The sequence below is a fragment of the Elephantulus edwardii genome, unplaced genomic scaffold, assembly GCF_000299155.1.
Source record: "Elephantulus edwardii isolate Elephantulus edwardi_28Jun2011 unplaced genomic scaffold, EleEdw1.0 scaffold00225, whole genome shotgun sequence".
Classification (NCBI taxonomy): domain Eukaryota; kingdom Metazoa; phylum Chordata; class Mammalia; order Macroscelidea; family Macroscelididae; genus Elephantulus; species Elephantulus edwardii.
In genome coordinates this window covers 4934193-4948028 of record NW_006399975.1, presented here as the reverse complement: position 1 = coordinate 4948028, position 13836 = coordinate 4934193, and the positions used below count along the sequence as shown (strand labels likewise).

General features: G+C 36.8%; 2 protein-coding genes across 2 annotated transcripts in view; one reads left to right on the top strand and one right to left on the bottom strand.

Moving 5' to 3' along the window:
• Positions 1 to 6073, top strand: part of CCPG1 (cell cycle progression 1) — a 34902-nt gene extending 28829 nt beyond the window's left edge. Inside the window, exons 4-6 of the mRNA XM_006898254.1 lie at positions 4 to 26; positions 1897 to 3227; positions 5884 to 6073. Coding sequence (XP_006898316.1) covers positions 4 to 26; positions 1897 to 3227; positions 5884 to 6073 — 1544 coding nt within the window. The remainder of the gene's footprint in view (positions 1 to 3; positions 27 to 1896; positions 3228 to 5883) is intronic.
• An 805-nt stretch (positions 6074 to 6878) lies between these two features.
• Positions 6879 to 13836, bottom strand: part of PIGB (phosphatidylinositol glycan anchor biosynthesis, class B) — a 33655-nt gene continuing 26697 nt past the window's right edge. Inside the window, exons 10-12 of the mRNA XM_006898253.1 lie at positions 9427 to 9640; positions 7392 to 7572; positions 6879 to 7022 (exon numbers count right to left, since the gene is read on the bottom strand). Coding sequence (XP_006898315.1) covers positions 6879 to 7022; positions 7392 to 7572; positions 9427 to 9640 — 539 coding nt within the window. The remainder of the gene's footprint in view (positions 7023 to 7391; positions 7573 to 9426; positions 9641 to 13836) is intronic.

The following is a 13836-nucleotide window of genomic DNA, read 5'->3' as shown; positions in this document are numbered from 1 at the left end:
AAGGACAGGAGTCTTTTATAGATAAGGTAACAACCAAATACAGATAATTATGATCATGATTGTAGATAAGAGTATATAAAAATGTACAAATCATAAGGCAAATACCTATTGAGTAATGTGTCCTAATTACTGTCATAAGATTATCATATGTGGTATTTTTATTTCTCATCACAACCTATGGAAGTAAGCAAATATCACCTTCCTTTTATAAATGAAAGCAGTTAAGTAAATAAATTCCCCAGGAGTAGTGATTGGCAGGAGCTAGGTTTAATTTCAGGTGTCCTAACTCCAAATGTCTTCTTCCTAACCACTATGTTGTGTCCTAGTACTATTTGTACCAGTTGTGGTCAGTGGAGGAAAAGAAAGGAATTTATGACTTTATAGTTTCTCCACGGTTTTCCTTCCATCAGTCTTTTTTTTTTTTTCTCTGATCAGATGGAAGGGGGAGAGGGATCACGTTATGCTTCTTTCTAAAACCCACCTTGCTCTAGCAGGGCTGTGTTATCCATTCTGTCCAGATACTCAGCACCTTTATGAGTTTACAAAAACCAACAAACAGTTTGGTCTTTTCTAGTTCTTTCTGGGAAAACTGTTGAAAAATTATGATAGAAGTAAGCTGTTTCTCCCCCCTCCATTCTTCCAAAATGCCTTTATACTTATGTCTACATCATTTTGTTGTTGTGAACCGTCGAGTCCGAACTGACCCATAGTTGTCTATCTGGCAAGTTTTCAGGATCAGCTAATTGCATGGGATATTGCCCATCCTTTTCCTACGGAGCGGCTAGTGGCCTCGAACCATGTGCCTTTGGAATTGCAGCTCAGCTTCTTGTCACTGGGCCACCAAGCTCCCTGTACATCCTTTAAGGGGTTAAAATTCAGGTGGTTGGGAGGATAGAATCCTGATATCAGCTGCGCTAATCAGCACTTCACTGCTGTTTGTTTGGTAGATTCCTTGTAGGGAAAGCAGATGAAGCTATTATAATTTAATTTGTTATTTGAAGAGTTTAGAATGAAACAGTAGAGCAGCCATTTCAGATGTTCTTTTTCAAAGGACTTTTTGTTGATGTTATTTGCTTTTGTAGTTAAGTATGTTGTTGGTCTGATTCATTGGGATCACCATAATGTCTGCTCAATTAAAGCAAATTTAATTTATAATTTTAGAGATTTATACATTAAGATATTTTAATTGACTAAACAATACTATGTCTATATTCTTTCTTATGTTATAACTAAACTGTTGGAATGTATTTCATTCTCTGCGCTGCCAGCCCAAAGGCAAGTAGTCCACATGCACAGCAGAAAGATGGACAGTTTCCTCCCGCATGATTTACAACCTCTGAAAACCACTGGCGGGTCAGCTATGAGTTGGTTCTGTCTTACGGCACATAACAACATTGACAGTGATTAGGAAATGTTTCCTCAGAGGGTGCAATGATTACCAATATAAGTTTCTGAAGCCTGAAGTCATCTCTGGCTATAATATTATTTTATATAAAAAAATAACTCTTCCTCACCAAAGCATCAGGGAAACTTTTGACTAAATTATCCAGAAATCTTATCCAGAGATTTGAGTTTGATAATTAAAGATGAAAGGATTATACCCTTCTTTTCCTAATTTAAAAATAGGCACAGAAATCTGTAAAGATTCCATATAATATCTTTTAAAGCCACATATAGGATAAACCAGGTATAGTGAATTTTCCTTGTCTTTAACTCTTCTACTGTACTCCTTTTCTTGGTGTAATACGTATTTTCTAGTTTATATGCTATTGAAAATGCTAACCAGAGGATTGATTTCCTAGAAATAAAGAGTAGAGTTTATGGTATTTTTGTTTCTTATTCAAATTTGGCTCTTAAAGGACTTGACATTTTCTTTCTTCTTTTATTTCAAAATAGTCATTGAAGGAAAACCTTGCTAGGTGTTGGACCCTTACCGAAGAAGAGAAAATGTCTTTTGAAAGTCAGCAAAAGACCCTTGTTACAGAAAATGAATATTTAAGATTATCTCTGGAGAAGGAAGAAAAAGCCTTGAATTCATTACAGGAAGAGTTAAGAAAACTAAGAGAAAAGATCAGAATACTGGAAAATAAAGAAACAAGTACTGAATTAGTTACAGAAAATCAGAAACTAAGACAGCATTTGGAAGAGGAAAAGAAGAAGACATATAGCTTTCTTAATCAAAGGGAAACTTTACTAGAGGAAGCAAAGATGCTAAAGAAGGAGCTAGAGAGAGAACAGCTATTAACCAGTGCTCTAAGGGCAGAACTCCAGAAGTTAAGTGCTAGTCAGTCAAATGGCCGTCCAGACTCTCCTAATGTACTGACTGAAAAAGAGGAAATAGAAACCTTACGGGAAAGACTCACTGAGCTGGAGCGGAAGCTAATCTTCGAACAGCAGCGTTCAGATCTGTGGGAAAGACTGTATGTTGAGGCAAAAGATCAAATTGGAAAACAAGAAACGGATGGAAATAAGAAGGGGAGCAGGGGAAACCAGACGGCACAAAAGAAGTCAAAAGAAACGTTTTTGGGTTCAGTTAAAGAAACATTTGATGCAATGAAAAATTCAACCAAAGAATTTGTGAGGCATCATAAAGAAAAAATTAGACAGGCTAAAGAAGCAGTGAAAGAAAATCTGAAAAAATTTTCAGATTCCGTTAAATCTACTTTTAGACATTTCAAAGTTACCATCAAAAATATCTTTGAAAAGAGAAATAAAAGATATGGTGCTCCAAAAGAAGCAGCAGCTAAAAAATCAAGAACAGTTTATCGAGCGCATTTATACCCACAATACAAGGCGACAACACAAAAGCAGCAAAATAGAGGCCCTGCCACGCAGAGGGAGGGCAGGAGAGCAAACTATCATTCTTTGAGAAAAGGTTGTTCTGATGTATTTGACTGTGCTCGGCAAGAATCCCTTAGTCTTTTTAATGTAGTGTTGAATCCTGTAAGAATAGAGGAATTTAGACAGCTGATGGTAAAATACTTACTAGAAGAACTGGATGGTTTCCGTCATTGGCAAGAACTTGATCAATTCATCAATAAGTTCTTCCTAAATGGTGTCTTTATACATGATCAGAAGCTCTTCATTGACTTTGTTAATGATGTTAAAGATTATCTTAAAGCCATGAAGGAATATCGAGTAAACAATGATGGCGTGTTTGAGAATTTGGATGGATATATATATAGACACTTCCTTGGTGACACTTTCCCCCCTCCATATGGACCCAGGTCGGTTTACATAGCACCATGTTACTATAATAGTTTCTGACATCTACAGTTTGGATAGATTTTAATTATTTAATAAAGGTTTTCGGAATGTAATTTGTAAAAGACCTATACTTGACTGCCACTGATAATTTAGAAGAAGTTAAAAATTAAAGCAAAGATGTAATTTAAGTATTTTAGCTATTACAAATTGAACTTGGGCAAATGATTCTTAACTTTTAAAAAAATTAGTTCAAGAAGAATGTATAGTAAGTTCTCTTTTAGTCTTTCTTTTTAGTATACTTTATATGAAAATATGAGCATTTTTATTTACATACTAACCTTGGGAAGCTAGGGATGACCACCATTTAAATCTTAATTCAGAAGAACTCATAAATAACAATTCTGTTTCTATCTGTCCATTCTATTTACGCACTTAATTATGGCAGTTTATATCCCTGTTACAGGAGTAGTATTAATGCACGATCCAAGAGGCAAACGTAGCAAGTCAGGTTCTTTAGTGTGTGTTCTTCCCTGATAGTGCTTTCAAAAGCAAGTTTTTATCCATTGCGTATCCGCTTCATTCTGTAACATAAAGCTTAATAAATGCAATGTGTCTATAAAATAATGAGACTGGTTTTGGTGTCTTAAATACCTTGTCCTTTTAATGAGCAAAGCACTCTGAGGATGCCCAAAGGAAACTTGAAAAAGTTCACAAGCTAGTGTTAGGTAAACAAATAATATACAGGAAGAGAGGAATAAAGGCGTGGAGGTATGCATGTGTTGCCCTTGTTCTGCCTGGAGCTAACCTGAGATGAGTGAAGTCACCTGTGAGCTGAAATTTTAAAAACTTAACTTTTGAAGAAGTGAAAGCTTCCCAAATGTATTAAGGGATTACATTCCACACAAAGAGAAATGCATTTGCAAAGATTTGTGTGTGGGAAAACATGCAACTTAAAGGTGTAGGGAGGGTAGTGCTGGGGACCAGTGGAAAACTGGAATCATTAAGGGCTTCAGATGACAGGCTTTGTCATTGGGATATAGGGACACTCAGAATAATTCTGGTAGCAGCTGAGAGGATGGCTTGGGAAAGGAGTATGAAAGTAGAAACCAAGGAAGTCTTTCACATATTGCAGACATGTGCTAAGGAGTATCTACACTAGGATAATAGTTGCAGGGAGTAAAGTGGTGACAGTCATTTGAATGATCATAAAATTGGTGGTATTTGGTGTGAAAATATAAGGCGACAATGATTTTCAGACATCTAGGTGGCATTACCAATTGGCTAGTGATTACTAAGTTACAGAGATGACAGTTACCCTGGGAGGTGCCTTTCAGTTCCAGTTGAAATTGTAACTCACATTTAGTGACCTGTATGTGCTTGATCGTTTTTATAAGCCTTGTGAAAGCAGATCACCAGTGCATTTTTCTGAAGTGTACCTGGGTGGGTTCAAAGCAAAAGACTTTTATTTACATCCCAGTGTTTAGCCATTTGTGCCAGCCAAAGATAGAGATGCATTTTGGTTTTTAAGTGGAGGAGGATTAGTTGGCCATGGCCTCTATGATTAGTTGGCCATGGCCTCTATGAGTGTGTAGACTGTTCTCTCAATCCTGTCTATGTTGCATTTCTGTAGAGTGAATGAGACTCTATAAGCATTTTTAAAAACACCAACATTTCTGTAATAACAGAGTAGAAAGAAAAAGATTAAAACCAGATAGTAAAGCAAAAATCATCTTAGTTCTGGTGGCCTCGTGGCAAGAAGCTTCTCTGCAGTCCCAGAGGTGAGCAGTTCAAATCCAGCAGATGTTCTGCTGGAGAAGGAGGGACAATCTCCTCCTGTACCAGTCCGATCTGATTTGATGGTACACACACAAAAAAATATTTTTTTTTTAAAAAAAACAACAACAAATCATCCTAAGGAAAAGGAATTATTTAAATATGTTAAGTACTTTTTCGAAAACCACAGAAAATGCTTTTGGCACTTGGGTGCTCTGCTGGCATAGTCCTCAGGGAGTTACACTGCTAATCTGAAGGTGGTTTGAATCTTTAGTGGTTTGAATTTACCAGCAACAACATGGGAGAAAGATGGACAGTCTCGTCTAATGCAGTTTACAGCCCTAGAAAACAATGGAGAATCAGTTGTGGCCCGGTTCTAACTCCGTGGGAGACAGTGAGCTGTTGAGTTGGTTCTGACTTGACAGGGGTGAGTGAGATGGCACCACAGTTGTTACACAGAAGTAGTGATAGAAGCCGATAGAGATTGGAAAGCAGTACATGTAAGCATGTTACAAACCGTAGATGTGAAAAAAAGTTAGGATAGACTCTTGTTTTTAAAAGATGATGTGTCCTTACTGAGTGTTGAGGCCAGCAGAGAGGGTATTTTACTAGAAAGGAAGAAAAATCATAAACATCTCATTATTTTATTGTCACATTTTATGTTACCTACTGAACATTTCCTAGTTTTGCTAATCATTAATATTATTTGTATACTTTTTAGTTTCCATAGGTTAAAGCTACAACTGACTGAATACTTTTTAGTATACATATACTAAGGTCTTAATTCAGATTAACATCTTTATGCGTGCAGATAGCAAATTAATGGAGAAAAGCATTAGACTTTTTTCTAATTTAAAGAAATTCAACTCTAACATAGATGAAACATGTGTTTACTGCTTTCAGTCGACCTGATAAAAAGCAACGTATGGTAAATATTGAAAACTCCAGGCATCGAAAACAAGAGCAGAAGCACCCTCAGCCACAGCCATATAAAAGGGAAGGTAAATGGCATAAATATGGTCGTACTAATGGAAGACACATGGCGAATCTTGAAATAGAATTGGGGCAATTACCTTTTGATCCTAAATATTGACCATCATGATTAAGTTAAATTGGAAACTGTAACAAATAGATGCTTTCTACAAATGTTTGGTGTTGGAACTAAGATGAAATTTTCAAGTTGAGAATGTCTCTTTTATTTCTAAGTATCAGTTTGATGTCTATACTATTATTCAGAAACCTCAGTCAAAAGCTTACTAAACCTCCATTTTCCTGTAGTTTATTTTCACTGAATTCCTCCCCCATTGGAAATGTTCAGCTGTAGTTTTATTTTTAAGGAAACCAGGCATGCAATAGATTTTATGCATGAACTGAAACTTCTTTTAGTATATGAGCTTAAAGCAGGCTCAAATCATATGTGACAAAGTGTAATCAACACTGATATTTGTGTTAAGTTTGCAGTAGTACATTGTTTGAAGAATGTACATTGTGATGGAAATTTTACCTTTAATATTTTATAATCTTATACTTGCTTCTTGTCTTTTTGTGGGTTCAAGAGCCCGTTGGCTTGTGAAGAGCTTGCTGCCTTCTTATACGCTTGCTGACTTACTCTTTTGTGAAATTTCTTGCACATCTGAATATTGTGGAAGAAACAATAAAACTACACCATGAGGAAAACTAAAGGTCTTTATTTAAAATCCAGCATTGTATTAATACATGATTTTATACTTTGTGATGTTCAGTATATTTCCTCAGGAGTGCTCTTCAGTAAAGCCAAACATAATGGTCTTGTGCCAGTTCCAGGAGTCCTACTCATTGTTTATTGAAGTATCTGAGTAGCATCTGAATATTTATGTCCAGTATTTTCAGTTTCTCTGGAAAACATCTATTGTGCACAGTTAAGAATTTAATCTGTTGAGTTTTCCTTTTAATTTTTGCTCATAGATGTATATGTGACTGCCAATACGACCTTGTGGCAAGTGAGTGTGGAAGATAACAGTGGTTCTCTCATAGTTGCTGGAAGATAGGAAAGCACTTATTTCCTAGAAGTTAAAAAAAGAGCCAAAGAACAAATGTTGATGTAAAATAAGGCTAGGTTTTGAATATTGTTTAACATAATTTTAGAATTGCCTATTCTAATTTCCCCTCTAGAATGGTTTTCTTAATAAAATATATTAAAATATCTTTAATAAAAGTGTTCATTAATGGTAAGTAACGTACCTTGCTAGTCAAAGAACTGGGACTGGTATTGACTAGAGAAAAGAAAACTAAAATACAGAGTTTGAAAGGCATCATAAAAAAAAAATAAAAAAAAAAGAAAGGCATCATAAAAAAGATGATTTTGTCTTGTTTCCTTGAGTGCTAAACCTGAGGTGTAATAAAAACACCAAGACTTTTTCATGTTTACTTACCTCCTCTAAAATGCTAAAGATGACCAAATGCGTAGGAAATGATGAAGCATTCTGAAACTCTTTATATAACCAGTTTTGGGGACTGAGATAAAATATATCCGCTTCATCAAGATAATCACTTTTCCCAGTTAAATCTGGGGGACACTGGAGAAATCTCATTGGAAGTGGACAGTGAACATGGCTATAAAAGAAATTAACCATTTTAAAAATGTTTAAAATGTAAAAAAGTTATTAAGATTCAAATGACACTTAAGATATTTCTTGTTCATGTAACATAAAGTGAAGAATGAATCTAGATTCCATCCTAGGCCATTTTCTCAAAGATGGAGAACATGGTTTCCACCCTGTTTAGCAGTGTGATGGTAACATTATCTGTGTAACTTGCAAACTGAAGCATCAAACTCCATGTTAAAGTGGGAACTAGGTTAGTCACAAGCTAGGGAATGGGGAGCGGCATTGTATCTTTTTTTCTCTAGCATTTAATTGTTCCAGGAATGAAAGGGCCATGGGAATCAGGCAAGCTATTTATTTGTTAATATAAGAGTAATACTCCACAGCTTACATAGCATGATAGAGAACAGGCCATTAGCTAGAAAGGGGATAGATTAAATCCGTGAGAAGTTATTTTCTGGGGTCCCCTCCACTTTATAAAAGTCTTTTAAGATTTAGAAAGCAACACGTGTTGCCTTATTAACATCCAAATAAGTAATGGTTACTGTGGAATGGAAAAACTAAAGTGTCACCAAAAGTGATTCATCTAATACCAATTGTGACAAAACTGAGTCATTTGGGACATGCAAAAAGCCAGGTTTCTAACTTTGACTTGGGGAAATGAAGCCTTACTTGATATAAAGACATCAATGAGAAATAAAGTTAACATCTTGACTTTTATAACAGTTTTTGGTAGGTTAATCAGAAGTAGGTACTAGTATTTTCCCCTCCATCTTTTGCTTTGGAAAGAGCTTAAGAAAACTTTATGAACTATAAAAAGCCCAAGATAACCAACACTATGGACAGCATCTCAGTACCTCTAAAACTGCTGTTCTTTATGTTATTCTAGTGTGAGCAAAAATGGCTGTTAATGATTGGCACTAGAGATTTAACTCTATATTCCTCATATGTTAAAGCCCCCTAATCTGTATTATATCTAAGTCAAATGCTTGAATGTGTGTACGTGGAAAAACTTTAGCTTGTTTAAAGCAAGGTAGAGTTAAATAACTGTAGAACTATTAATAGGAAAGATGGTGGCTTTATCTTTGTACCATCATTAAAAGACAACACAAAAAAATTCCAGGCCATTACAGTGGGGTCAATTCCAACTCATAGCAATGCTTTCTTAGTTTTCCCAAGGTATAAAACCTTTAGGAGCAGCTATTGGCTTTGAAGAGAGCCCTGGCAGCTTACAAATAAGGAGTTGTGCTGCCAACCCAAAGGCAAGCTGTTTGAATCCACAAATTCCCTGCAGGAGAAAAATAGGCATTCACCTCTCCTGTGATTTACTGCCTTTGAAACTCCGCTGGAGGGTCAGTTCCAACTTGAGGGTAAACACCACCAACAACTGGCTTTGAACTGCTAACCTTTTGAATAACAGTCTAACACAACTTATTGTACCACTAGGGTTCTTTTATACTATCAGTAGTCATATAGTAAATAATACAATAATAAAATATACATTAATGTAGATACATTTATATATTAATATAATGTTTATGGATTTATAAATATTAAGTTCTTAAAGAAAAAGCCTAAGGTCAAGTTGGTATCTTTACAGCCTTGCATGATTGAGTCAAATTTACTATTTTACATTGGCAGAAATACTTATTTCAAACATTAGAACACAGTCTAATTTCCCCTATTTTTACAGATGAGCTGATATTCAAAACATCAAAACCATTTAAGGTCAAGGCAACAGTCTTGTAGTTACCAGGAACTAGAATTCAGTGCTTTGAGATTAATACAAAATGATGTCAATGTAAGATGTAATAGTAGATAGTTTTGTCATCCTGGTAATAGAGTACAGAAGAACTTTGATTACCTGTAATAAGGAGTAGAGTGGCAAGGCATCAATACAAATACTGAAGTTGCAGATTCATTGTGACTGCTGAAACAAAGTTCTTGAATGTTACTCATGACATCAAGGACACCTCGTTGATGAACTAATCCAGTGTATAGAGCAAGGAGCATGTTTGATAAAACCAGGAAACTTACAGCTGGTTTCTTCCATATTTTCAAGTGGGTTAGTGAATAGCCTGTATGAAGATGCACACATTGAACAGTGATAGTGGCAATCATTGAGTTCTTATGTTACTGTTTTTAGGTGCTGACCAGTTAGTTCTAACTCAAAGCAAGAAATCCTGCCTGATCTTGTGTTCTTATAATTTCAAACATATTTGTGATTTTTTATGATTCTATAAGCTGTAATGTTGTCATGGACAAAATATAAGCAATAAGTATCTTTATAATATTCCTGACAATTCTTGCCTAGATCAAGACATTAACATATAATGGAAATAATATCCATAGCTGTGGAGTCCATGTTTGAATTCTAGCTCTAATTCATGTTGCTTTACTTGGATGTGCAGTAATTTCTCTATCTGTAAATGGTAAAATTCTACTTTTTCCAAGTATGAGGAAAACAATGTTTGGTGTCTGTTCTGGAAAATGAAAAGATGGGAAATTATTAAGTCTGTATACTGAACAAATCATTCAAGCTGGATTCTATGAACTATGAAAAAGAACGTAGCATCAGGATTGGAGGAAGACTCAAGAACAACCTGCATTATGCAGATAACACAACTTGGCTTGCTGAAAGTTAAGAGAACATGAAATGCTTGCTGCAGAAGATCAAGGACTACAGCCTTGGTATGGATTATAAATGAACATCAAGAAAACAAAAGTCCTCACTACAGGACCAACTGTCAACATTTTGATAGATGGCGAAAAGATCGAAGCTGTCGATGATTTCATCTTGCTTGGATCAACAATTAATACCAGCAGTCAGGAAATCAGAAGACATATTGTGTTGGGCAAGTCTGTTGTTAGGGTCCTCTGCAAAATACTAAAGAGCAAGGATGTCATTTTGTAGACTATGGTGTGCCTTATTCAGGACATTATCTTCTCAATCACCCACTATGCATAGGAGAGCTGGACATTGACTAAGGATAATAGAAGAAGAACTGATGCTTTTGAGTTGTAATGTTGAAGAAGAGTGCTGAATATATTCAGTGTACTGCTAAAAGAACACACAGCTATGTCTTGGAGAAAGCGCAGCCAGAGTCATCCTTGTAGGCAAAGACGGCGAAGCTTTGTCTCTCATACTTTTGGCATATTGCTAGGAGAGGCTGCCCTGGAGAGGGACATCATGCTTGGAAAGGTGAAGGGTCAGTGAATGAGAGAAAGATCTTCAAGATGGACTAAGCCTTTGACTACAGGCATGTGTCCAAGTACATCAGAGATGACAATGGCACAGGATAGGACGAGGTAATGTGTTCACAGGATTGCTATGAGTTGTACTCAACTCAATGGACACCTAATCACAACCACAAAAGTAATATCCTGCTACCTCCAAAAAAAGTAATATACCCACAGCCTAATTTAAGAGACTTCCTTCCTAAACATCCTGGGACTCTAGCATCTCACATGGTATCCACAGACTTTGCTAACCACTTATCAGGGAGTCATAGTAAGGCCTAGTGGTAAGAAGCTGTGGCAATCCCAGAGGCATTCCAAAAGGCACTTGGTTCGAATTTACCAGCAGCTTCATGTGAGAAACATGGGCAATCTCCCATGTGATTATATTGCCACAGAACATGCTAGAGGGTCTGTTATAGGTTGGTTCTGATTTGACAGCACAAACCCATCACATCGCCATGCATCAGAAGTAAGTTAGTGATTTCCTGCAAATTCTACTATGTAACAGCTCAGAATAATTTATTCCTGTTATCTAGACCTACAAAAATAGACTTAAAAGTGAAATATCAAGAAATACTCTGGAAGAAAGCACAAGAAAGTATCAATAATAAATAGGGACTAAGCATAGAAGGTTAGAAGGCATACTAATGTTTTGCATGTGTTTTTCTCTTAGGAGCATTTGTTATTTTAAAAAGAATATTTAAAACTTGTTCTTAGGAATTGTTCTCATCATATTCCTGTTAAGAAATACTTAAAACCCATTAATGCTCTACTTGGTGATTCTCCCGAATAAAAATGTAAAACTTTGCCTTTCATGAGTTGCCTCCCTTTTGCTAGTACTCTCCTAAGAATCATAAGCAATAAAAACCTGTGAGAGTTAGAACCTATGCAAAGGGGAATATTGTCAGAGAAGGAAAGGTCAAATATTTTCCACTAGAACAAGAAACAGAAAAGTGGTCACACAGTACCAAAGAGGAGAACTGGTTTGTCTCAGAAAGGACGGCAGTCCTACTGGGTTCTGCCTCTCTGGCTGGGTTCTGTGTGATATTATGAGATGAGTGATGAGCAATGACACTTTCTTTATAATCAAGTTCAAAGTGCTTCGAAAAGTTGGGGAAAGAAGCCATACGTTATTGATTCTGTCAGACTTGCAGAGGGGTAGTAAAGTTGGCCTCTGACTTTGACAAGAATCATCAGAAAATCCAATATTAAATTTCTTATTTTTTATAACTGGAAATACAGTAAAACTAGAAATACATCTCAGGTTATCTTTTAAAAGGTTATAGTACACTTTTTGAAAACTATTAGGTCTGTTTATTTTCAGTGTTTTAGTGAGAAAATTAAAGGCATTTCTGTTCCAGAGTGGAGCACAATGAAAAATGAGACTAGGGAGGGAAAAGAAAACAAATCCATCAGCAGCTCTGCAGGACAAAAATGAACAGTCTCCTGTGCGTCAATGAGTTGGACAATGTCTAGAGGTAGAAGAATTGATACCTTTGAGCTGTGGTGCTGGAGAAGAGTGCTGAACATACTTGTGTACTGCCACGAGAACAAGCAAGTCAGTCCTGAAGAAGGTGAAACCAAGCTCCTCCCTGGAGGCTATGATTTTGAAGCTCAGTCTCACATACTTTGGGCATGTGGCCTGAAGGGACCAGTCATTGGAGAGGGACATCATGGTTGGAAGAGCAGAGGGAAAACACAGGAAAGGAAGACCCAGGATGAGACGGATTGACGCAGTAACTGGAGAAATGGGATTAGGTCTGTTGAAGACGATGAGATTGGCTCAGGATAGGGCAGGATTCAGAGCTGTTATACATAGGGTCGCTATGTTCAGACTTGATGGACAATGAGTAAAAGTGATAATGAGGGCACTGGGCAAAGACAGAAGGTATCCAATGAATTTTATTTTGCTACTTCTCTGAGGATATATTTTATCTTTTTCCATAGTGAGAAGTCAATACCTAAAACAAAGACTTAGCAGTGACATACAAGCAATTTGGAGCACTTGTGGCCACGTGGGTTAAGAGATGGCACTGCCAAGCCCAAGTCAAACTGCACAGGCAGTTTGAATCCACCTCCACCAGCTTTCCTGCCAAGTGATTGACAGGCTCTGAAAACCTGCTGGAGGGTCAGTTATGAGTTGGTTCTGACTCAACTGCAATTAACAACAAGCAGCATTTTACTTAGAGAAACAGGTAAGAAACCAGTTAAAATTGGTGAAAGTTTTTGCCTCTGGACAAGGGAAGTGAGAAGGAAAGCAAGGAAATGTAACAAAACAAAACCCCAGGCTCTTTATAGAACGACTGCAAACAATGTGCATGTGTCATTTTGATAAAAAGTATAGCTGAAGTGCTCCTTGGAAGCAAAGATGATCAAGCTGCATTTCACATACTTTGGGCACGTTGCTAGAAGAGGCTCTTCTTGGAGAGGGACACTATACTTGGAAAGGTGGAGGGTCTGTGAAAGAAGACTTTCAACCACATGGACTGACGGTGACTGCATCAGTGAACTCGACTGTGTCAGAAGTGTGAGGAGAGCACAGGATAGGGTAGGGTTCAGGTCAGCTGTCAACAGGGTCAGCTGTGAGTCATTCTTCACTGACAGCACCTAACAACAACTTTACCCCTCGGTAGCAATTTATTTCATTGTTTCAGACTGGGGGCAGATCTTGACTCCAGAAATTCTGCCAACTAAAACCACAATATTTTGGATTGGGAATGTAGATACACACAATAAATATAAAACTCTTTATAAAGAAAAGGGGAAATGGGCAGTTAGCGGAAAAAACGCAGATTACAAGAATGGAAACTCAAGTTTCTAAATTAACCAAATCATTACACAAAGGCTTGTCATCCAATACCCTGATAATCCTCATCTAGGACAAAGTAAGACTTGAGTTTGTTACAGCTTTCTCAAGAGATTACTTTAAAACCCCTGAAACAACTGTTGTTGTTGTTATGTGCCATCGAGTCGTTTCCGACTCATAGCGACCCTATGCACAACAGCTCTAAACCCTGCTCTATCCTGCGCCAAC